The 25499-nt window shown below is 46.0% G+C and overlaps 1 protein-coding gene and 1 long non-coding RNA gene across 2 annotated transcripts in view; one reads left to right on the forward strand and one right to left on the reverse strand.

Moving 5' to 3' along the window:
• Window positions 1-305: 305 nt before the first annotated feature.
• Window positions 306-25499, reverse strand: part of PHOX2A (paired like homeobox 2A) — a 31350-nt gene continuing 6156 nt past the window's right edge. The window contains exons 2-3 of the mRNA XM_069203765.1: window positions 24780-24967; window positions 306-5320 (exon numbers count right to left, since the gene is read on the reverse strand). Coding sequence (XP_069059866.1) covers window positions 4892-5320; window positions 24780-24967 — 617 coding nt within the window. The 3' untranslated portion in view covers window positions 306-4891. The remainder of the gene's footprint in view (window positions 5321-24779; window positions 24968-25499) is intronic.
• Window positions 13916-25499, forward strand: part of LOC138249729 (uncharacterized) — a 430927-nt gene continuing 419343 nt past the window's right edge. The window contains exon 1 of the long non-coding RNA XR_011194837.1: window positions 13916-14045. This is a non-coding gene — a long non-coding RNA (uncharacterized lncRNA). The remainder of the gene's footprint in view (window positions 14046-25499) is intronic.

Below are 25499 nucleotides of genomic sequence, written 5' to 3' on the forward strand. Positions count from 1 at the left end.
CCCCTGTAAGGAGGGGGGGCGGTATAAAGTACTAGCGAAGATTCATCCCAGGTGAGGATGAGAGTGTAGGTGATCTGAGCCTCAGGGTGTAATTGGGCACATCTGCTGCTTTCCACACCAGTAGGATATCTGAGATTTGACATGCTGCTTTGTACAACACGACCTGCAATACACGCCAGTCCTCAACAAAGAATATACATGAAATAGTTTCCCATTCGAGATTTGCTGGACGCTTTCCTTTGCATAAAGCATAGTCTTTTGATGCCTTTCGATATAGTTCGTAACAGAATAAGCCATCCAGTCTTGTCTTCAATAAATTAAGTTTTATTTGGAATAGCATAATTTGCAACTGAGTTCAATAAATTACAGAACAACCAAAAATCAAAACGGCGTACGACATTTGGATAATTATCTTGGCATAAAAAGATTCTATAAGTTAATAAACTTGTGTGACGCACTGCGACACGCTAAAGGGAAAAGAAAACATAATCTATAAGTTTTGTCGGCTGTCGCTTGTCGTTTCATGACGCGGGTTTCTGCATTGTCAATGACCGACCAGGAGATGCTGGGATGAGACAGAGCGCTGTCAGGGTATCCGCAGTTGTGAGGACAAAAATATTGATTTATACTATCTGGTGGGTGGTGCCTGTAGGGCAGGGAGGGATGGGCACCAGCGACCTCAGTGTGTCAGCTTCACAACCTGTTGTTCGTGAGGGCTACCTGTGGAGAAAATGTCTGCCGTCACCTACAAAATGGACGCTTTAAGGCATAATTGAAACAGGCGTCTCTTATAAGCATATCTGTGAGAAATCGATGGTGGAATAGCTTGTAAACGGAGCACATCTGTTTGTTAGCAAAGATTAGGCTTAGTGGCAACAAGGAACTCAAATGTTATTTCGAACCAGACAAACAAGGCATGTAGTAATTGTGTCACGTGACCTGCATGGATTTAGTTCTCAAGAGCAAACAAAATAGATCTATACCTGAACCATCTCAGTCTTCACCTGACTGCTCCATCTGAAGCTTTTCTGTTGGAGATAAAGCTTAACAGCTGAAGGTACATGCATAAAATACTCAAAAGAACAAATGATTTGTATGTAAAATGAACGGCCTAGCCATGTTTACATATGGGCCGACCTACCCACTGGCGGTGCAGGTCATTCATGCCCAGAAGACGAGGAATGCATGGCTAGCTGAAAGCTGTTTCACCTGACAAGACTGGGGGGTTCGGGACAGGTCGAGTCTGCTGCTCCAGAACATCAGCAAATGGTCTAATTCAGAAGAGGGTGGAACACTTTGAGGCTGCACATTCCATCATTCACTGCCATCATAGCCCTGTTTTACTCTGCTCAGGATGTGCCCATTCTATTGTGGAAGAGAAGATTCGTGTGGGAATGCACAGTCATGTCTGCCTTCTAAGCCATCAACTAGGAATAGTGCCTCCCTGATCCAGGTAGGTATCAAGTCAATTGTTTTCTTACTTCCTCGCCTTCTTTGTACAGAGCAGGGGTTGTTTTTCCATTGGCATGCAGTTCTTTGAAGCAAGATCCAGCGCAGTCATTGGGACCAACAGATGCCTCAAAATGTTGTTCCATATCTCACTTCAGATGCTATGAGGTTGGTGATAACCACCATGACCAAGATAGTCAAAGGTACAACACGTCTTCTGGAGGTGCCATATAATGGGAGCATGTGGCCTCCATTGTTTTCGTTGAATATGTAGCATTGGTCTGTAAATTAGGGCTGCTAAATCTTGCTCTCCTGATGCATGAGTGCCCTGAGATGATCCCATCACTGTCTATAAGGAAGCAGAGCTTTCGTCCTACAATCATGCACATTAGTTGAGAGTATATGTCAATATAGCCCCCTGCCCTCATAGTAGATTTATCTAGGATAGCAGTAACACGGGGCAGCTCGGATCCCTCTGAGAGAACCCAACGTAGACACCCCAAGACCTTCTGAAGTGCTGCACGCTATAAGAAAAGAGGGTTTACCCACTATCCCTAGGAACCTGGGTAATGCAACATAAATGAGCAGAACAGAAAACTTAACTTGCTCTGTTTGATTTGTGTTCAGTTCTTTGGGCACTATTTATTTTTTGCTGACAGATATTAACATGATGTAAATGACGCAACGAGATCACTGTTCTGCTCGTTTACATGCTTTGAACCATCGATGGGCGTTTTAACTAACGGAGAGCAAATTTTGATCCGCATTTTTTAAACCACAGTAATGTTCAAAATGTTTTCGTTTGTAAATGTGGGTAAATGTATCCATTTAATTCTGCTGAGGAGGATTTGTCCCTAAAAATCAACAGAATAGAGTGTAGGGGCCTGGGAAAACAAGGCAAGGATCATAAAAATGCGACACCACTAAACATTTTCTCAGTCCAGAGGGCGATATCCCCATAAGTGAAAGTAGGAAAGGTAACATTTATCAGGCTAATCAAATATCACCTTTCAACATGTGTCCATTTTCACTCAGTACACGGCAATCCCCTCTGGACCTTATCCTAACATGATTAACAGGATCACTTGCCAGACATGTAGCACCGGTATTTGGAATAAACAGTCCTATGACATGGCGGCGGGTGTGGGGCTAATCAATGAAGAAATATGAAATATAGCAAATCGCAGAGTATTGCCATGTTTAGTATTAGTTACAATGGTCCTTCTCTGGAATTTGAAATATTGGAGTATGAGAGCATTAAAATATCTGGATGTGACATAAATCGTGCTTCTGTTTTACAATTTTGAGGTATTTTAATTCGAGGTGACTTGAGAGTGAATGTCAACATTGTTTTTCTAGTGCATCTGTTTACTGACCCTCCTTCAGCTTCAGTGACGGAAATGGATGCATAAACTTTCTTAGGTGGTGCAACTACTGGCCTTGTATTTGAGTCCTCTAAAAATCAAGCTCAGACTCGGCTTGAAAGGCAACGCCAGGTACATGACCAGGGCAACTGCACCTTACATGACTTATGACACTGAAGGAGTCTTGTTCAGCCGGGGCCAGCTGTGCGGGAACCCCATGTCTTATGCTGTGTCACCCGGGGACGTGGAGGGGGGATGCCATTTAGGGCAGGTGAATCCCTTCTGCATTGCACAATCTTGCCTAATTTTCTGAGGCACTGGTAATAAGTGAAGTGAAGCAAGTTTCTGTGTCTTACTGAACATGGTGTATACAAAAATCTAGCTATAGTACATATTGTTTAAATGTTTGCGTCAGACTGTGTAAAGTTGGCCACACTGCCTGGATTGGATCATTGTTACCCTCTGATGCTTAGTTTCCTACCTTCAGTTTTCTGTCTCTTCAGAACTGTGCATCATGGTGTAAATGTGCTGTAGACTACTACTGCACCACCTTAGTTCAACCATATCTGATTCATGTATACCAATTTTGCTTTACGCCCTTCTATCACCGAGTCCACACTTTATGATACAATGACCATATCAGAAATCAAGAAATCAGTCCTTGGCAGTCATTGACGTTTGTGTTTCTTTGCTTCAAACAGCCACCTCCACTCCTGGGCTGGACATGAATATGAAGATCTACTGGTACTGGTAAAGATACAAACAGGCTGGGTTCTTTAGTGTTGGAATCTGACTTCCGGGAATCATGTGGAAAATAAGGCAATGATCTACTGCTGCACTCAGAGTTTTGACGTGTGATATACATGGGAACCACTTTACCTTGGGGTAAAACGCGCACCATATGATCCCACATGGTAACATATTGAGTTTTGGGGGCCACCTCCTGCTTACTGGGTATGCTGCAGGGAACACTGTCCATGACAACTGCATGGGTAGACAGCAGGGCAGAAGATTAAGCAGGTATTTGTTTGGGCTCTTGTGGCTCTCTCACTGTGGTACTGCCACAGAATGAGCTAAGGATATGTGTTATAAAACAAACTACAAAATGTGTACAGTAAAAATCAAACACCACCAAATTTTCAAAATTTTGAGAAGAGAGATAAGCGCCACCTTTAATGACTGGTTCTGACTACGAAGAACTGAATTGTGTCAGGCAACTTGATGTTTCCATTTGCCTTATGCAGCCACAGTCATGAATTTCTGGGATGGGTGCTCCTATTGGTCGTGGTGTGTGGAGCAGGAGCAGAATTCTGTGGGTGCCATTGTGGTCTATGTGACAATGCCTCAGCGTAGAAGAAGTACTATTGCCAACGGCATGATAATGTGGGAGCAAATGTGGTCATCTGCGAGAACACCGTGTCACAGACTCAGTCTGGAGCATTACAGGTAACATGAAGGTTTGATAAAAGAATGACTGCCAACGAGGGGCTGGCTTCTTCTCGTTCTTCCTGTCTGAGGAAGCACTGCCTTTTGAAGACGCTGATTACCTTCTCCTCTCCGCCATATTGTGTTTTTTCACAAGAAGACTACAATGACTTGATGAGTCCAGCTGTTCCATTTTGTGCTGGAATTTAGCCAACCCCATTGCCCAAGGAACGACTTTTCTGCAATGAAGAACCATTTATGGTTGCCAAGGAGGAGTTTATTTTTATTTTTATAAGAATTGTGGCCTTACTTTATTTAGGAAATATGTTTTCTGTCTTTTGGTGAAGTGACTCATTCTCTCATGTTGGAAGTTCCTCAATAAGTGATGCTTGGGTATTCTGAAGACAGGAAGCTTGAGCTATAAAGAACAAGGTCCCTCTGAAGTCCTGTCACACTCCCTAGGCCTGAAATGGATGTGGTCCCAAAAAGCTGACAGGCCAGCCCGTTCCATCTCTGTTTTTAGGGGTAGTTGAAAGAAGAAAGACTCTGGAGAGCTCATGAGAGGTAGGAGATATCCCATGACTTCCCAGAAGGGGGCACCACAATCAATGTGTTTTATACAACTCTAATTTCCTTTACAGTTCAAGGCATGTCTAAAACAGGTTTGTCTTGAGAGCATTCGGCTTCCGGTGAAAGGAGGACAGAACTCCGGCGAAAGGTCCGGGCACTGCATCGGCCGGCTGCCACGCCTTCAGCAGGTCTGCTGTGTTGGAGCTACTGGTGGTGACACCAGGCCAGAGAGGGGCCTTTAACGACTGGTTGATGTGGTTAGGTCCAAGGGCTGACACTGTGCCTGGGCTGGGGCTCAGGCTGCTACCAGGGCTGTTGAGGCTGCCAGTGTTTTGGAGCGAGGCTGTGCTGTCAGGAGTGGGGCTGCAGTTGGACTCCTTGGACTCATCATCTTCTGACGAGGAGCGTGTGTCAGATTTCTTGTTGATGGATCCACTGTTGTTGTTCCCGCCTTTGGAGTTGGCCGCTCTTTCCTGCTTGCGGAACTTAGCCCGCCTGTTTTGAAACCAAACCTGCATGTAGCAAGAGGAGAAAGGAAGAAGACAGCAAAAACAGAAAGGGGGGACGTTAGTGACATTAACAAATTAGCTCTGAAAACACATGTACTACCTGCAGCAAAATGTCATTATCACAATCCACACATCTTGAGCTCACATTACATTCTCTGACACAATATACGGCCCCCACACATCTTGAGATCACGTCACATTCTCCAACACAGTGCATGGCCCCCACACCTCTTGTACTGACGTTACATTCCCCGACAGTGCATGGCCCCCACACCTCTTGTACTGACGTTACATTCCCCGACACAGTGCATGGCCCCCACACCTCTTGAGAGGACATTACACTCTCCGACACAATGCATGCCCCCCACACCTCTTGAGATGACGTTACATTCTCTGACACAACGCATGGCCCCCACACATTTTGAGATGACGTTACATTCTCTGACACAATGCATGGCCCCCACACATCTTGAGATGACGTTACATTCTCTGACACAATGCATGGCCCCCACACATCTTGAGCTTACATTACATTCTCTGACATAGCGCATGGCCCCCCCACTTCTTGAGCTGATGTTTTATTCTCCGACACAACCATGCCCCCCCCACAAATCTAGAGCTGACATTACATTCTCTGACACAGTGCATGGCCCCCCACTTATTGAGCTGATGTTACATTCTCTGACACTGCATGGCCCCCCCACTTCTTGAGCTGACGTTATATTCTCTGACACAATACATGCCCCCCACACACCTCTTGAGCTGACATTACATTCTCCAACACAATGCATGGCCCCCACGCCTCTTGAGATGACATTCATTCTCTGCCACAGTGCATGGCCCCCACACCTCTAGAGCTGACATTCATTCTCTGCCACAGTGAATGGCCCCCACACCTCTAGAGCTGACATTCATTCTCTGCCACAGTGAATGGCCCCCACACCTCTAGAGCTGACATTCATTCTCTGCCACAGTGCATCGCCCCCACACCTCTAGAGCTGACATTCATTCTCTGCCACAATGCATGGCCCCCACACATCTTGAGCTGAAATTAATTATCTGACACAGTGCGTGGGACCCCACTTCTTGAGCTGACGTTATATTCTCTGACACAATGCATGCCCCCCCCCCCCACACCTCTTGAGCTGATGTTACATTCTCTGACACAGTGCATGGCCCCCGACACCTCTAGAGCTGACATTACATTCTCTGCCACAGTGCATGGCCCCCACACATCTTGAGCTTATGTTACATTCTGTCATAGGGCATGGCCCCCCACTTCTTGAACTGACGTTATATTCTCTGACACAGTGCATGGCCCCCCACTTCTTGAGCTGAAGTTACATTTTCTGACACTGCATGGCCCCCACTTCTTGAGCTGATGTTACATTCTCTGACACAATGCATGGCCCCCACACCTCTTGAGCTGACATTACATTCTCTAACACAATACACGGCCCCCACACCTCTTGTGCTGACGTTACATTCTCCGACACAGTGCATGGCCCCCATGCCTCTTGAGATAACATAACACTCTCTGACACAACGCATGCCCCCCAAACCTCTTGAGATGACGTTACATTCTCTGACCCAATACACGGCCCCCACACCTCTTGTGCTGACGTTACATTCTCCGACACAGTGCATGGCCCCCACGCCTCTTGAGATGACATTAAATTCTCTGACACAATACTCGGTCCCCACACCTCTTGAGATGGCGTTACATTTTCCGACACAGTACATGGCCCCCAACACCTCTTGAGCTGACATTACATTCTCTGACACAATACATGCCCCTACACCTCTTGAACTGACATTACATTCTCCAAGACAGTGCATGGCCCCCACACCTTTTGAGATGACATTATATTCTCTGATACAATGCATGGCCCCCACACCTCTTGAGCTGACATTACATTCTCTGACACAATACATGCCCCTACACCTCTTGAACTGACATTACATTCACCAAGACAGTGCATGGCCCCCACACCTTTTGAGATGACATTATATTCTCCGATACAATGCATGGCCCCCACACCTCTTGAGCTGACATTACATTTTCTGACACAATGCATGCCCCTCCTGCCCACACCCTAGTATTATAGTCTAATATGCAACGCATACCAACCCTTCCCGTGACTTCATATTCCTTTCTGTAAAAAACTGCTTGGTTCCCCCCTCTGCAGTAACATTCTTTACTACAACACAATTTTGCAAGTTTTAGCATTCTGTATGGGTACCCCTGCTGTGATACTACAGCCTTTGTACTATGTATGCACCTTCTCCTTGTGGCCCCCCACACCTCCTGTATTCTTCTCATGCAGCACCTGCAGTGTCCCACCGTTGCCCTCCTAATATAAGTTCCACTACATCCCTGATGAGAGCTTGTGATGAACACTGCTATTTATTTGCAGAACTCTTTTACTGCTTTGTTTTCCCTTCACCTCCGGTTCCAGCCCTAGATAGATGGACTGTATGTGTCAGCCATGCAGTCTTCCTCCAAGGGCTGATGCACTTGCATCAGGCAAGGTCCAGTGGGGGACATGGTTGCTTCTGCTGCCCTCAGGATGAACATTAGCATGAAGCGTCTTAGAGGAGTCAGTTTCTGGTGCTAGTGCTCCGTCAGCGCATTTCAAAGCATATGGGATATTGCTTACGGAGGCCTTTTGGGATGTATGTGCATCGATGCATAATTCCCATGCTGCAATTGCACGTTCACCCAGCATAGCCAATCAGCTCCAGCCCTACTAAACAGAGGCATTTTAATGCACTCGTTCTAAATGGAAAAAGTGTGAGTCCTGCATACATTATTACATTAATAAAGGGCAGCACATAACTCGATGCATTAGCTCAATGCTCTGCTTTTGTTGCTTTGAACTGACACGCTGACATGAACACACCTGATTCTCTTACATATTTCAGAGGCAGAACATGAAAGACAGACAGATATACCCAGGGTCACTGGAATTATGAGTGTGCAGCTGCGGCGATTTTCGCATAATTACAGATTTGCCGCATTTGCCACAATCCATCATCTGCAGAATAATCTGCAGATCTTAACCAAAAACATTTTTGTTTCTAGCTCAAATGGTTCAAAAGTTACTAAAAATGCAGCTGCACATGTTGCTGAAGGGGAAGAATCCTTGTAAAGGTTGACATCTTTCTGTTGCGTATTGCTGTGTTTTGGTTTTAAACTGGCACTTATGAGGTGCAACTAATGCCCAGACATTGTTAACAAGTGTGAAAATAACAAAATAATGAAGTAATACTATCACAAAATGTGCCACATTATGCTGCGTAAATTGCCTTTCCTTGCTGCATAATTTACTCAGTCATGACACATAAATTGGCCTGAACCTGTTGTATCCTTTGGGGAAGTGTTCTGGTGACTTCAGGCCTAGCCGTGCTCTACGTAACTAGAAGTAGTTACACAGCATACCTGGTATCCATGCTTAATTGCCACCACAGAATGGCGTCAAGGGGGGGCATAGGGGCCTATGCCTCAGTACCACATACTTGCCCATAAACCCGATCAAGACGGGAAGCTTCCGATTTTTGAGGCAACAAAATTGCTTTATTTTGGCTGTTTTCTGTTTGAAATTAGCTCTCCTTTAATAGAAGTCAATGGGAGAAATACATTCTCCCAATAATTTTTTTAACAATTTCCCACTTGCTTCTTTGAAAATGTTGGCATGTATGGTACTGGCAGTTAAGTTGATGTATGGTACAGCAAGTTAAGTTGCAGAGGAGTCCAACCGCTTGCGCCCATCAGTCGCCCGTACATGTGGGCCTACCAGCAGCAGGGCAGTGTGAGGCCCTTTGACAATACAGGGCCATGCCTGACACAGCGCCACATCCTGGCACTATAGGCCAGTGAAGGCGGACATCAAGAGCTGTTCCTTGCTCGCATGTTGCAGTGTGAGGCGGGCTTTGCCTGCCTGGCGTGTCACCAGACGGAGCTTGTCAGAAGGCTTTTTCATGTGCAATGGCCCACATGAAAAGCCTGTTCCAGATAACTTGGGGCACACTGACACATATACCACACCATTCCTGGGGCTGTGACAGTGTTGATGATGATGGAGGCAGCGTGATTATCGCCCAGTACTGGGATTACTGCATTAAGACTCCAGGCTCAAAATTATCGGGAAGGACAGAAAGAGTTACAAGATACGTGAAATGACAGAACGATATGCTAAAAAACCCTCAAACCTAAGGAGAGTCATACAGTGCGGTCTGAGGTGGATGTGCACTATGAACTATCAGACAGGGTATATGGGCGGACACAAAAACTGGAGGTGAGCTATACCCCACTGCCCCAAGCTGTGAGTGCTACATTTACTGCTATACCATGGCTTCAATCCCAGCTTTCCAGCTGTTCTTCATTGCAGGGCTTCCCTCAGCGCAAGCCCTGAAATGGAAGCTGTGGGTCGAAGGGCTCAAAATGTACTTTGTAGCCATGGCAGTGGAGAGCAACAGAAAGAGACCTCTGCTGTTGCACATGTCCAGGAAGAGCGTTTTCCAGCTGTTGCAAAACGTACCAAAAACTGGAGACCCTGTTCATATCTGAGACTCTAAAGATAGCTTTAAAGAATCACTTCGAACCCGTGGCCAACCCAGGTTATGAGTGGTTCCTTCTGCACCAGGAAGGCGCAGCAAGGCCATGATCCTTCAGTTGACAGATTTTATGCCCAACTGATGGAACTTGCCAGCACCTATACCCTACAGGATCAGTTGGTGGAAATCAGAGCCCAGTTCATACAGGGCTATTCGTTGCTAAATTAAGAGAATACATTTTGGAATGCCCAGGAAAATCTGTGCAAGCCATACTGACACTGAGGCGATCCAAACAACTGTCAAAAGCCAGAGCGGCCCACAGGGGCACAACCCTACATTGTCTCATAAGGAGCTAACCAGTCAATCAGATATCCTGCCTACTGACGATGACCAGTGAATAAGGAAGCAAAACATAATGTCCATTGTGCAGGTGGTGTACAGCAGTGGTTTTCAAAATGTTTCATGTTGCGCCCCGCCCCCCGCCTCCCAGGTGGAAAAAAAAAATCTTCAGCCCCCCCCCGAATTTTTTTTTATCATTTATTTTACTAAGTAGTGTTTGAATATGTCTAGACTTATTTAAACATTGCAATTAAATTCTGTTACCATTTTAAAAATACAATAAATAGTTTTCTGGTTAAAACAAAGCACTGTTATCTGTATAGTACGTCTTTAGGCCAGAGCCTGGGACCCCCCCTGCCTCCCCTGGGATCACTTGAGGCCCCCCTGGAGGGGTGGGGGGAGGGGGGGGGGACAACCCCAAGTTTGAAGACCCCTGATGTAGAGAGAAGATGAACCATTTTGGAAAGGAGTGAAGGTCGTCCAAACCACTACAGAAAACAGTAAACACCATGGTAAATACCACCGCGGGCCAAGGTGGAGAAGACATGGATACCGAAGAGGAGGAAATCAGAATCAATGTGGTCCATGCTGTGAACCCTTTCCAAACAAAAACCAGGTCGACCCCCAGGTGTCAAGTGCTGGTTGGAGGCCAGATGGTGGCAACAATAGGCACCTGTATAAATGTAATGGCCCAAGAAACAGAGAAGAATATACCCAAAAGACTGACTCTTCAACAGTAGAGTATATGCGTCTGGAAACCTATGCAATTCAAAGCCACTCCCACAAGCTGGGATATTTGTGGTTGACATCAAGCACAACGAGAAAACTACCCATGCCAAGCTACACATCACAAGAGAAGGAAATGGCATGTTACTGAGCTACCAAACAGCAGAGAGACCGCAACTGGTCCATCTTATCCTCAGTTTCCACACTGCAGCGCTAGACTGTTTGCTGGAAGAGTTCCACAAGCATTTCTAAGGAATCGGCTGCCAAAAAGGGAAGCTAGTACATCTCAGCACGTGCCAGTCTGTATAGCCTGTGCCTTTCACCTCAGACTTAAAGTAGAACAACTCAGAAAAATAGATATAGCAGATATCATCAAATGAATGGAAGGACCAACCAAGCAACCAGGGGAGTTCAGACTGTGTTGATATGTGACTTTCAAATCTTGAAGTTTAACAGGAGAGGCACCTCATCTCGACAGTGGATGACTTGGTAAGCGAAATCATGGGGTTGTGTTGATTTTCCAAAAGGAACTTCCACTTAGGTTATCACCAACTCATGCTGGAGCCAGAGTTCTGTTATATCACCACTTTTTCAGCAGATTTAGGCCTGTGCCGGTATAAGAAACTCAATTTGGGGATTTCAAGTGAGCAACTGTTTTCCAGGACACAGCCATAGGTACTAAATGGACTCATGCAGGTTTTCAGTGTCAGCGATGTGCCTCTATAATTGAGGAACACTTTGTGTGCCTCAGGAAAATATTCCAAAGACTGAGGCTATCCCCAATAAGGAAATATCAGTTTCAAAAGGGCAGCATCAGCTTCTTTCGATACCCTTTGTGAGCGGACAGAGGGACCCCAGACCTGGTGAAAGCGAGGGACATTGCATGTGCCAGTCGAGCCCTCACTCCCACGGAATAGCAGCATTCACAGATTGAAAATGAGACCGTCACCATTCTGTCTGGGAACAAGACAACCGATTTCGTAGCGGGGCACAACTGATCTAACAATATCCACTCCGAAGTTCCCAGTCGAGGGGGAAGTCTGTCCTGAAGAGGTTACGACTGAGCCCTAGAGTCAGTAAGGGGATCATCACGGTTATAATCCCAGAGCAGGTCCTACTCCATTGCAGAAATACCATGCTTTTATGCAGAGAATGCTCTGTGGTTCGGGCTCGGGTGTTCCACAAAACTCCGGAACCATGTTTGATGAGAACTGTGTGAGTATTTTGGGAGGAATTTAGTATTGTGCAGTGTAATGATAGTTAGGTGGAAATGATCTCAACCTGTTGTACCGTGTGGGTAAACGTTTATTTGGTTTGTGCCTGGTGACGTCAGATCATCAATAAAGAGGTCTGCTCCCAATGTACGTGGGCAGCTGTGACTGCACAACATACTTGGTATCCACACCTGATTGCCGCAGATAGGTGGAAAGGCAGAATGAGATAAATACATACACAAATGCAGAAACATATAAAGAGAGAAAGACATACATACTTGTATGGAAACGGAGATAGAAAAATGTCAAGCAAGAAGATAAAAGTCAAGCAGGCAAATATGTATCTATACAAAGGACGCAGGCTGTGTATAAGAAAATAGGTGGCAAGGTAGTCAGATATATAGACATTCAGATAGAGAAGTTTACGCAAACATGTCTAAGGACAGTTATGTAGACAATCATATAAAAACAGATGAAAATGTTGACAGTCAACCTACAGAAAAAGGAAAAAAAATGCAAGACACAGATCAACCTACGGCTATGACCAGACTATGTCTGCCCAGCTGCTAATGGGTTGCCGACTGCTACATGCCCTACGAGGACACTGAGATAAAGCAGGAGTAACAAAAGATGAGCCTCGGACTGCGCAGGGTTTGAAACACTGAGTTTGAGAAAGAACTTGGAGACCAAATTACAGTCCTACGGCAAAGTTAAAGAACGCATGACAAATAAGCGGTCGCTGAAAATTCGGAAGGCACAATACCATATATGCTAACAGACCGAATACAGGTGGGAGGCTACTTAAAAAAAATATATAGGTGTCTCCAGCCTAAAATCTCCTCTGCTTTAATGTAAGTTAATGGGGAAAATGTATTTACCAATTTGTTTTTCCAAAATCTCCCTCTCACCAGGTTCAAAATGTTGGCATGTAATGCATCACAGTAGTGTTTGAATTGTACAAGACCAAACTATCACACCATTTTCTTTTCTCCACCCCACTTTTCCACTACAACTATTTCCTCCATGTACCCATACATGGCAACAGACCACATTCAGGCAGGAGACACCCGCATTTTTGATGACAAAAATGTATTTATTTTGGGGGGGGGGAAGGGGTCTCCTGCCTGAAATCGCCTGTACTTGAGTAGAAGTCACAAGGTTTCATTTTTTAAACCCCCCACTTACCTCTCCTAAAATGCTGGCATCTGTGGTGTACCTTTGTCTCCGAGTCTTTACTTTCCGAATCCCTGCTTCCTCTAGGCTCTCCCTCTCCTTCAATCAACCAAGGATGTATATAGCGCTGCCCATCACCCTGTAAGGTATCCAGGCGCTTCCAGGTCCCGATGGGCTTATTCGAACAGCTTCATCACTCATGGGTTATTATAACCATATTTCATAGTTTGTAGGGCTGCAAGCTTCGCATCCTTTCACAGAAAATTAATATAGCTTAAAACTGCAGTTTTTTTGGTGTTACTCTAACTCGTCGACAACGAAAATAACAAAAACAAATGGATGCAGGCAGGAGCCGAGGGCAAAGTAAGGGGAGCACGTAATACGTCAACGGGTCGAGGGCGCGCGCTTGGCCGCAGCCGCTCGAAGTCTACCTTGCGTCGCCTCCGTCGGGTACCGCGCGCCGCAGGCGTCCTGGGGAAGCGGGTTCGCGCGCTCATCGTCGTCAGCCACGCGGTTAACGCGCGCCCGGGCCGTTAAACGTAAAGCGGCCGCGCCTCGACAGTTATTCTGCGTCACCTGCGCAGCGGGATGCTAGGGGGGGGGGGGGGCGCACGCGCCTCCTCAGGAGACGGCGCCAGAAGTGCTGGTACCTCACGGAAGACTCGACTACTGTGTCGAAAAAGAAATTAAAAATAAGCCGTCCGTGAAGGACTCATTTGGTGAGCAAATGTAGAGAGATAAAATGAGGGTAGGGCCGCGCGTTACTCCCAACAAAAGTAGTGTTTTCTTTAAAACAGAAAACAATATTGCAACCTAACTAAGGTTTATTATGTCGACACATGTTTGAAGTACCTGGCCACTGAAAACTAGTGGCGTAATGCTAGCCGCTAGTATAAAACGCTTTCAAACACAGCCCCTGCGGTATGTAATAGTTAAACCAATTATTTACAGCACCTATGACAAGCTGTAGGGAAATAGTGGTCATAGCTTTGGTTGCTTCCTTTCCATACCCGGGGTTACCTCCTTCGGAGAAAAAATAACTCCCAAAATGTAAAGGTTTTCAAATTCTAACAGGGTTAGTTAGGGGTTGGTACTTAAAAAGCCTTTTTCATTTAGCTCTCTGTATTAATTTCATAGCATGGCAATTCAACTCCGTTTGCAATAGTCATTTAGGAATGGTGTAGAAAGATGTGAAATGCTTTTGAAAAGATGCGTCTGTGTAGTTGCGGTATTAAGTTTAAAAGAAGAGAAATATGCTTTTAGCTACTGTCGTTAAAATGGCGGCAATGCCAGTACGGAATAAAACTGGTCAGATGGAAGCTGAACAGAAGGCCCTTCCAAAGTTAGGTTGCCATGCATTTAAATCTGTTCTTCCTGCCTACTTTTTGCGCAGCACGTTTAACTGGAGCTTAACCTGGATTTTGTGCTGTTTCTTGTCTGAACATGGAACTGAGGCAGAGGGTTAGAAAAGACTTTGAGGAGGATCGCAATGTTATAAAGTAGGGAGGTCTTTATTAAACAGCAGTCTCCTGCATCCACAATTGATAGTTAACCTGCTAGATCTCCTCACGTGGCAGTTTATTTTATACCCATGCTAATTCAGCCAGGGTTGTTGATGAAGGTGCAGGGCATATTTATACATGCCTTGTTAGCCAGGCCTAATATTTGACCTCCCCTTGATCATTTCATTGCCCAAAAGCGGAAAGAGAGACAATCAGTTATCGGCATACAAATGTAGGATTATAATTCAAAATGTATGACCTTGCATTAATGCAAAATGTTGAAATAACTGGTATTCTACTTATAGACTGTCGGTCTAAAGTTTATGGAACTTTAAAAATATGAGTAACTGAGCCTGTGGTGTCCAATGCTGTGAAATTGAACGTGGATTAAAAATGCCATGTGATATCCCCAATCACAAAATATTTTGTAAACAGATTTGTAGTTAACAGCTGCAAAAGTAGATTTTTTTTGTCCCTAGTTCCAAAACCCTATTAACAGAATCACGGTTAGCAGAATTTTCAAATAAAAAAAGTTGCAACCGGAAAAATAACATACCATACGTAATAGCATACGTTTAATGCTGGAATAGTGGGATTGTGCTTTCCCGGAGGGAGTGGGGGTGACATGCCTGTAAGCAATGAGAATGTGGCACACACCCAGATAGTTGGGACCCAAGAATATTCCCACAGACGTTTGCAATTCAGGGAAAAATAATTTAGTCCTTAGTGCTCTGATCACCTACTAGGAGGGTGACTTGTCTCCACGTGGAACAATGATTATTGTGTAAAGAAAATAGGGAAATTAGCTAAATATGTAAATTCACTTTCCCCACACACTTACTCCTTTCGACTTGTATGCATTGCACAGAGGCATGGAGTTTGTAAGGTGTAGAACAATACTAGGAAATAGATGGCTTGCATGGATTTTCAATATCATATTGCTATAGGTGTGGAAAAGGGAAGTGTTAGCTCGAAGGCATTGACGGCAGATTTCCTTTGTGTCAAGCTGATAAACAATCTCTTGCTTATTGATCAGGATAGGTGTGTTGTATAATATTATGATGTTTGTTATATTAAGGCACTTTATGATACATGTTACGTTGCAATTACTATATCATGTTGGTTTCTACTACGTTGCCTAACAATATGCTTGGATAAAATTTGTTGTAATACACTCCATTATATGTTTTATGTCAGGTTGTGTAGTGATGTGTTATGTCAACAGGATGTGGTTTGCTGTGTTATGCATTATGTATCATGATGTTTTAGGCTACATTGCCTTGTGTTAGTTACGTCTGATACTTTAATATCTTATGTCATGTTGCTCGAGGATGCATTATGTGTTTTTTCCTCTAATGTGTTACACTAGGTAGGTTGGTTGCTGTGTTTTGTTGCCATGTCTTATGTTAGTGGGGTGCATTTTGTTATTTTGCAGTGTGATGGATGCATAATGTTTAATTCCATTGTTTTAGGCTATGTTGCACTGTTGTGGTGTTTACTGATGTCTTATGTTACAATGTGATGTGTTAGACTAAGATGCATTGTGCGCTTTTACTCTGTGTTATATTATGCTATGCAATATTTGGTTGCGATATCCTGTTATGAAAGAATGGTTAGAGAGGTAAGGGTGGCTATTCGTTCTTCCTTTGGAAGGGGCCTCAAATTGATCTTTACAAGCCTTTAAACCAAATGTGGACACTAGCGTAAAATCACTCATGATAATGTTTGATATCCATGTTTCCTCGGTTTTATACACCGTTTTCCTATCAACTGGTAGCTCCACTATGACACTGTGATACTAGAAAGTAATCACCTTCAAGGAGTTATATCAATGAGGGGCTACCCCAGGAGAGCAACCACAGTAGTTTGAGGACGCATGAACTAGTGCTTTATTTTTATTCAGTTGGTGATGCCTGGTAGAGAGATGTTATGTATGATTGCAACTTTAAAGTCCAAACTGATCAAAAAAAGCTATAGGGTGCATAAACAAATTAAGGGATAGAGAGATAAGTTGAGAGATTAAGGGTTAGTCAAAGTAATAGAGGCGAGTGGTTAGAAAAATAAAATCTCAGTAGCAGAGACGGGGTAGGAAAAGAGTTGAGGGTATCGGGAGTATACAGAAATGATGTCTGGAAGTGCCAGAATAATTGTGAACCGCTAGTAATTAATATTGGTGCTTTCCGTTCCATACAGTTAGGCTCATCTGCGTCTTTATAGAGCGATTCAACATGTTGGCCCTGCCTCAAAACAGTACCTGTATCTGTTAATTAGCATCTTTACCCATATCTGTTGCCTGAACCTTCTCATATTACACACAATCCTTTCCTGGGTGCTCTTGGCTATATGCCATTACCTCTTGAAGCACACTGCACTGGTGAAGGTTATTTTATGAGAGACACTAGCCCTTGCTGGTAACTCTGAGCACAGTAAAATAAGAGTGAACTGCGCGTTCCATGATTAACTGTGTTTAGATGTGTTGCAAATGCCATCTTCCACCGGGGTTCATTGACTAGTAAGGTTGTTATTTATTTCTTGAATCTCAGTAGGGTGACAGCAGTGCTCAAGGATGCACAGTGTTTATTACATAGTTTTAGTGCTGGCAGAGAAAAGGTTTTCCATCTATTGCTTTCATTTTTCTCTCTCCTTTCCCAGCAGGATGCCCCAAACTACTTTTACCTATGCAGGTGAAGGCTCGGAAGTGTGTTTCACTGATATTACCTAAGAGCCCAGATAGCAGCAGATATTGGCTCTGTTCTATTTTAACACTTGGGTTGCAGTTACGGTTTCAAGGTTAGGCCCCATAAATTTATAGCACTAGAGTCCAAAAGCATTGTGTGTCCATGATTGCGGTGGCTGCCCAATAGATATATCCCCTATACCATGGGTACTCGCAAACCTTTACCCAGGGGCCACAATGTATGGTCTTTGATTTGACCGAGAGCCGCACTGATGCCAGAGGCGTGGAAGTAGGGGGTCCTGGTGTGTCAGGGATTGGGTAAGGTGAGGGGGACATAGGGGAAACAAAGCAAGTACATCTAGCAGCTGAATTGCACAATGAAACGAGAAAACCTAGTATCAACCCTGGCTCCCCCTTGACCAAACTGCGTGATTCTAGGCAATTTTTTGTCCACTTTGCCATCTTTCTCTTTATTATGGCACATAAGAGGACCTAAAAATGCATAAGTTTAGAATGTGTGTTGTTCAAAACCTTCTCCTGCTTTGATTATAATGCTGTCCACATATAGTAGCAACCTGGGGCCATATGTACAAACACTTTTTCCCATAGACCCAGAATGGGGAAAAACCTTTGCTACATCTGGCCCCTAGGCCACCCAAAGGGTGCACATGACAACTGATTTTCATCTTAGTTTGCTATTGGCATTGTTGTAAGGGTGGGGTGGGTAAGCATGAATGTTTCTAAATTTATGTTTGAAAACTATTCTTAAAGTAATACTTCTCAATGAAGTGATATGGTAGAACGATTCTACATGTCAACACAATACGTTTTTTGAATTTTGAAGAAACATAATCCTATTTCTACACATTTCTTGCAAGATGTCTTTAAAATTAAAGGTGTTCCTAAAGTTAAGTGGTGCAGGACACCACCTTAGTTACTCCATAACTTCAGTTAACCTGAAAATAAATGCTTTCCCATGTATTTAACATTTTTTTCCTGACTATTAGTGCTCATCAAGTAAACAGCCCCTGCTGCTGTTCAGCAGCATGTAAAGGTCAAGAGGACCACAAGCGCCGCCGCCCCTACTCCCCCTCCCATCACGAGCCGTACTTTAAGTTTCTGATGGATACAACTACCTGTGGATTCCTCACCTCATGAATACTCCCATGGCGCCAGCATTCTACGGAAATCTTCTTACTAGTCTCTGCACGTCGACGAGGACGTCACTGTCTCGCACGCGACGCCGTCTGACGTCCTACAGGCAATAAGAGGTCCTCGACGACGTGCGGACGTCAGTTCCCTTTTTTCCGTGCATTCGAAACAGTTATCTTCGAGGGAGCAACTGTTACTCTTGCGGTTACAGTGTATATCTTGCTGCGTACTCTTTCTCTGTGGAAATAATGTCGCAGAGAAAGTCTGGATTTAAGCCTTGTCGTGAGTGTGGAGGCAAGATGTCGGTGACGGATCCTCATTCCGATTGCCTTTGGTGTTTGAGCTCCGACCACGACGTCTCGACTTGTGATTCATGTCAGCACATGAATCCGAAGGCCCTTAAAGAACGTGAGGCGAAGCTGTTTATGGCCAAGTCAAAGGAGAAGCATCACAAGAAGTCTTCTCCAAAACATCGGCGTCATCGAGACTCCCGGCGCCGTAGAGAATCTCGGCGTCATTCAAGGGAGGCTCGTTCCAGGTCTCCGGATCGGCGCCGAAAGACATGGGAGGTCAGCCCCACGGTGACGGCGCATCCTTCGACGCCGTTGCCCTCTCCGGCGTCACCAACTTCGCCTGGACAGGCGTCGGTGATTGAGGTATTGGAGCCTCAAGTGTTTTCTCCGGCGCAGACGCCGAGGCCGGAGTCGGGGTCGCCTCCGAGACAGGCACCCCAGTACCCGGCTTTTCCCACCCCTGGAGCCGATAGTTCCGCATTCTTGAATGCGATGTATGCCATCTTCCAACAGATGGCTCCAGGGGGTGCTCCGGCTGGGCCTTTGGCCTTTTCTTTGGGTGATCCTGCGCCTCTTCGGCCGGCACCCTTTATGCCCTTTCTCCCGTTTGGGAACGTGGGCTCGGCGCCAGTGTCGGCGCCGGTGGCCGCTCCGGTGGCTTCGGAGGGATTGGCCCCAGGGATTTCCGTCGACGTCGAGATTTCGGCCTGTGACTCCGGTGGGTCCATCTGTTTCAGCTGCTCTTCAGTCGGCGCCGAAGTTACCCGTGGCGCCGGATGCGGCGTCGGTGGCTTCGGAAGATCGGCGCCGATCTCCGACTTCGGCGGAGGCATTGTCGACTCCGCGGATTGAGCAACGACTGCATTCAAGGAGGCGTGCTCTCCGGGTACTAGAAGAGCAGGAGTACCAACGAGCCCTAGAGGAAGGAGAGCTAGAGGACTCGGGTGATGGGCTGCGTGGACTGGAGTCGGCCAGTGGGCTGGACACTTCCCCTGAGTGGGACCTTTCGTCCCCGGGGGAATATACTGAGGAAGCTGCTTCCTTTCATACAGTGGTACGGAAGGCAGCTAGTTTTTTGGACCTGCCTTTGCCGGTGGTGGAGGCAAAACAAAACCTTTTGACGGAGGTGTTGCATCCGGCCTCAGCCGCGGCGGAGCCTCTGTTACCTTTTAATGACGCTCTGCTGGATCCGGTTTTAGAGGTGTGGAAGAGGCCGGCATCTTCCCCAGCAGTTCACAGAGCCGTGGCCAGGAGGTATCGGACGGCTCCAACTGATCCTGGTTTCCTATCTAGGCACCCTACGCCGGAGAGCTTGGTAGTGCAGGCCTCCTGTTCGTCCAAGTCAGCGCCTGGTTCTTTCCCGACGGTGCCTGGGGACAGAGACTCAAAAAAGCTAGAGGCGCAGTCGAAGAAGATTTTTTCGTCCTGCAGTCTGGCGTTAAAGGCCACTAATGCGACCTGTATCCTGGGGAGGTATATTCATGCTCTGATGGATGACATCTCCTCTTCGTTTACAGAGCTTCCCCAGGGTCTTTTGGATCTTGTCTCTGATGCCCAGGCTGCTGCGACCCAAATTATTCAGACGGGACTGGATACCACCGACTCGGTAGCCAGAGCAATGGGCACAACTGTGGTGGAAAGGAGACAGGCCTGGCTCCGTAACTCGGGCTTTTCGGCAGATGTACAGTCCACATTGTTGGATCTCCCGTTTGATGGGGACAAACTGTTTGGGGCTAAGGCTGATTCGGCCTTGGAACGTTTTAAGGAGAGCAGGGCCACGGCTAAGTCGTTGGGACTCCAAGCTCCTTCTTCCACGGCCTCTTCCAGATTCTTCAGGAGGTTTCGTGGATTTGGGCGTGGCTCTTCCTCCTCTTCCTTTCGGGGAAGATATCAGCAACCTGCCTCTTCCCACCCCTATAGATCTTTTAGGGGGAGGGGTAGGGTCCGCACCAGGGGAGCCTCTCAGCAGCACTCTGCCTCTTCCTCATCCTCTGGCGGGGTGCAGCAGGGGAAGCAGCCTTAGGCTTCCACCATTTCCCACTCACTCCTCTCCTGTAGGGGGAAGATTACAGCATTTTCTCACCAAATGGGAGACTGTTACGTCGGACACTTGGGTTCTCAGTGTTGTGGGAAAAGGCTACACCCTTCCCTTTCGGGAGTTTCCGCCCCTCATCCCGCCCCGCCCTTCGTATTGTTCACAAGAACACCTCCGGTTGCTAGAACAGGAGGTAGAAGTCCTCCTTTTAAAGGGCGCGGTGGAGTTGGTCCCGGAGCAGGAAAGGGGTCAAGGAGTTTACTCAAGGTATTTCCTGATTCCCAAGAAGGATGGTTGTTTGAGACCAATTCTGGACCTGAGGATCTTGAATTGGTTCCTCAAGCAGGAAAAGTTCAAGATGCTGACCCTAGCACAGGTGCTTTTGGCGTTGAACATGGAAGACTGGATGGTGTCTGTCGACTTGCAGGATGCTTACTTTCATATCCCGATACTCAAGTCACACAGGAAGTATCTCCGGTTTGTGGTGGGATCGCAACACTACCAGTTTGCGGTCCTTCCGTTTGGTCTTACTTCAGCACCTCGAGTCTTCACGAAGGTGATGTCGGTGGTTGCGGCAGAGCTCAGAAGGAAGGGGATAGCAGTATTCCCTTACTTGGACGATTGGTTGATCAAAGCCAAGTCCCCGGAGCTTGTGTTGCGTCATCTGCAGTCAACAACCCAGTTGTTGTTCGACCTGGGCTTTTCGGTGAACGAGCCCAAATCTCACCTGGAGCCCTCTCAGCGCCTCCTGTTCATAGGGGCAGTACTGGATACAACATTGGGTCGGGCCTTTCCTCCGCCTCAGCGGATTCAAGATATTCAGGATTTGGTTCCAATGTTTCGAAATGGAGCGGTAGTTCCAGTCCTCAAGGTCCTTCGTCTGCTCGGTCTTTTTGCCTCCTGCATTCTGTTGGTCACGCATGCTCGCTGGCACATGAGGGCTCTTCAGTGGTGCCTCCGAAGGCAGTGGTCTCAACACAGAGGGGATCTAGAGGGTACTGTCAAGATCTCCAGAGATGCTGCTGTGGATTTGAAGTGGTGGATTGCAAGCAACAATCTTTCACAAGGAAAGCCGTTCCAGCAGTCGCCACCAGTGGCCACAGTCATAACGGATGCTTCCACTCTAGGGTGGGGAGCTCATCTGGGGGATCTGGAGATCAAAGGTCTTTGGTCTCCAGAGGAACAGATTTTTCACATCAATCTGTTAGAGTTACGGGCTGTACGTCTGGCTCTCAAGGCCTTCCTCCCTTCCCTTCGTGGTCAGTCGGTACAGGTCCTAACGGACAATACTACCACGATGTGGTACATAAACAAGCAGGGAGGAGTGGGGTCGTACCTTCTCTGCAGAGAAGCTCTTCGACTATGGTCCTGGGCAAAGGACCATCGGATTTGCTTGATAGCAAACCATCTGGCCGGAGTCTTGAACGTGCGTGCGGACAGTCTCAGTCGCCACTTCTCGGCAGACCACGAGTGGCGTCTCCATCCAGATCAAATCCGTTTAATCTTCCAGAAGTGGGGGTTTCCTCGGGTAGATCTGTTCGCCACTCGAGAGAACGCGCATTGTCCGTTGTTCTGCAGCCTTCAGTATCCAATGCAGGAAGCGTTGGGGGACGCGTTTCAAATGACCTGGTGCGGCCAGTTGCTTTACGCGTTTCCTCCCATACCCTTGATTCCTCGAGTATTGAGGAAGATTCGCCAAGACCGGGCTCTAGTAATCTTAATAGCTCCGGATTGGCCAAGGAGGGTGTGGTACTCCGACCTTCTCCAACTCTCAACGTGCCCGCCGCTCCGTCTCCCTTTCAGGGCAGACCTCCTCTCACAGTCGCAGGGGCAGGTTCTACACCCCAACCTCCAGAGTCTGCACCTACATGCCTGGAGATTGAACGGGGCAACCTGAGTTCCTTCTCTCTCCCGCCTGAGGTAGTGGATGTTATATTAGCGGCCAGGCGACACTCCACTAAATCTATCTACGCTAATAGGTGGTCTAAATTTGTTGCGTGGTGTGGAGAGAGGCAGATTGATCCTTTACATGCTCATCTATCGGACGTTTTGTCTTTTGCTCTATCTCTGGCGCAGAAAGGTTGTGCAGTGGCTACCATTAAAGGTTATTTATCGGCCTTGTCAGCCTTCATATGTCTTCCAGACCAACCATCTTTATTTAAATCCCCTATTGTTATCAGATTCTTGAAAGGTCTTCTAAATCAATATCCTCCAAAGCCATTCGTTATGCCGCAATGGGATTTGTCCTTAGTCCTGACTTTCCTTATGGGGTCCCCTTTTGAACCTATGCATTCTTGCCCCTTGAGGTATTTGGTTTTAAAAGCAGTCTTCCTGATAGCTATAACATCAGCAAGGAGAGTGAGTGAGTTGCAGGCCTTATCAGTAAAACCCCCTTATACAACTTTTTATGGGGATAAGGTGGTGTTGAGGACCAAGGCTGCTTTCCTCCCGAAGGTTGTTTCACCCTTCCATTTGGCTCAGGCAATTACTTTGTCCACGTTCTATCCTCCGCCTCATCCTTCCAAAGAGGAAGAAAGACTGCACCGTCTGGACCCAAAGAGAGCGTTGAGCTTCTTTATCGATAGAACAAAGGATTTCAGGCTGGAGGATCAGCTGTTTATTGGATACGTGGGCAAGAGGAGAGGAAAGGCAGTCCACAAGAGAACACTATCCAGGTGGGTTGTTCTTTGCATTAAAATATGTTACTCTTTGGCAAAGAAGGATCCTCCTGAGGGCATTAGAGCTCATTCCACCAGAGCTAAGTCGGCCACTTCGGCCTTAGCCAGAGGTGTTCCTGTGGTCGACATCTGCAAGGCCGCAACTTGGTCGTCCCTTCACACTTTTGCAAAACATTACTGTTTAGATTCTGAGGTTAGAAGGGACGGCCATTTTGCACGGTCAGTGCTGCAGGATTTCTTGGTTTGACCATTTAGGCACCCACCGCCGGGCGTGGTACTGCTTTGGGACTCTATTCATGAGGTGAGGAATCCACAGGTAGTTGTATCCATCAGAAGAACGAGTTACTTACCTTCGGTAACGACTTTTCTGGTGGATACATTAGCTACCTGTGGATTCCTCACGGTCCCACCCGCCTCCCCGTTGCCTTTATGGTCTTGCCAAGTAATCCTTGAGTGTGCTCCTCTTGGTCTTTGAGGGTGCAATAGATGTATATATATATAATATATTTATATATATATGGGTATATGTGTATATATCTTTATGTATATACTTGGTGTGTGTATATATTTTAAAAGAGAGAGTTATATATATATATATATATATATATATATATATATATATATATATATATATATATATGTACATAAAAAGATTTACAGTTATTCATACAATGTGGTGTATTTTTACAATATAATGGATGTTGCTTTGTTCTTTCATTGCATTGCCTGGTTGTTCTCATGCACGTAAAAAATGATTGGTACTGACGTCCGCACGTCGTCGAGGACCTCTTATTGCCTGTATGACGTCAGACGGCGTCGCGTGCGAGACAGTGACGTCCTCGTCGACGTGCAGAGACTAGTAAGAAGATTTCCGTAGAATGCTGGCGCCATGGGAGTATTCATGAGGTGAGGAATCCACAGGTAGCTAATGTATCCACCAGAAAAGTCGTTACCGAAGGTAAGTAACTCGTTCATCACTGCCCTATACTTTCTTGTGGAGTTCAGCACAGTGTTGTTATGATTACAGTGGCTGCACCATATACAGTGCTGATAACGTTTTGAACACAAACTCATTTCAAACATGGTTACAGTGGTCGTTCCATAAGCTGTGCTCACCTGAACCCTAGCTTCTGTGAGGTCGATTTTCAAAGCCAGCTCCTCCCTGGTGTAGATGTCTGGGTAGTGTGTCTCTGCAAAGACTCTCTCCAGCTCCTTTAGCTGGGAGCTGGTGAATGTGGTCCGAATACGTCTCTGTTTTCTCTTCTCGTTGATACCGGAAGGGTCAGAAAAGAACTTGTAGGGAACTGAAGGAGGAACAAAGAGAGAGCTGAAGGTCTTTAACATTTACTTTGTCAAGATGGAGAGCACGAGATGAGAACGACTCAGATACACCACAAAACACTTATTTGGATTTTGAATAAATACAATGGTTTCAAAATCCAGGCCTTACATTTTCTTACAGTGCAAAAGCCACAGCAGAAAAATGGGTTTTCACCAACGGTTTCAAACGCCGCAATTTCCAAACATCAAATAGTTAATGTAATTTCTGTGGCTTTAAATACAGATCTTTTTCCTTTGTTTTTGTCTTGTATGTGTGACTGCTTCATTCATTAATATTACTATCCCAGTCAGTGCCAGGCCACACAGTGATGTGTATCCAGCAAATAAATATAACATAGCATACTTTTGTTTTTGTACAACCAATAATGCAAAAAAACATGAGAGATGGAAAGGTTGAGTTGATCTCAGCCACCGATAATTACACACCCCACTCAAACTTTTTTAACTCAGTGGATGAGATTAATTTATGTTTTCCGTTCATCACTTTTTTCTATT

This window comes from Pleurodeles waltl, chromosome 8 (genome assembly GCF_031143425.1).
Source record: "Pleurodeles waltl isolate 20211129_DDA chromosome 8, aPleWal1.hap1.20221129, whole genome shotgun sequence".
Lineage (NCBI taxonomy): Eukaryota > Metazoa > Chordata > Amphibia > Caudata > Salamandridae > Pleurodeles > Pleurodeles waltl.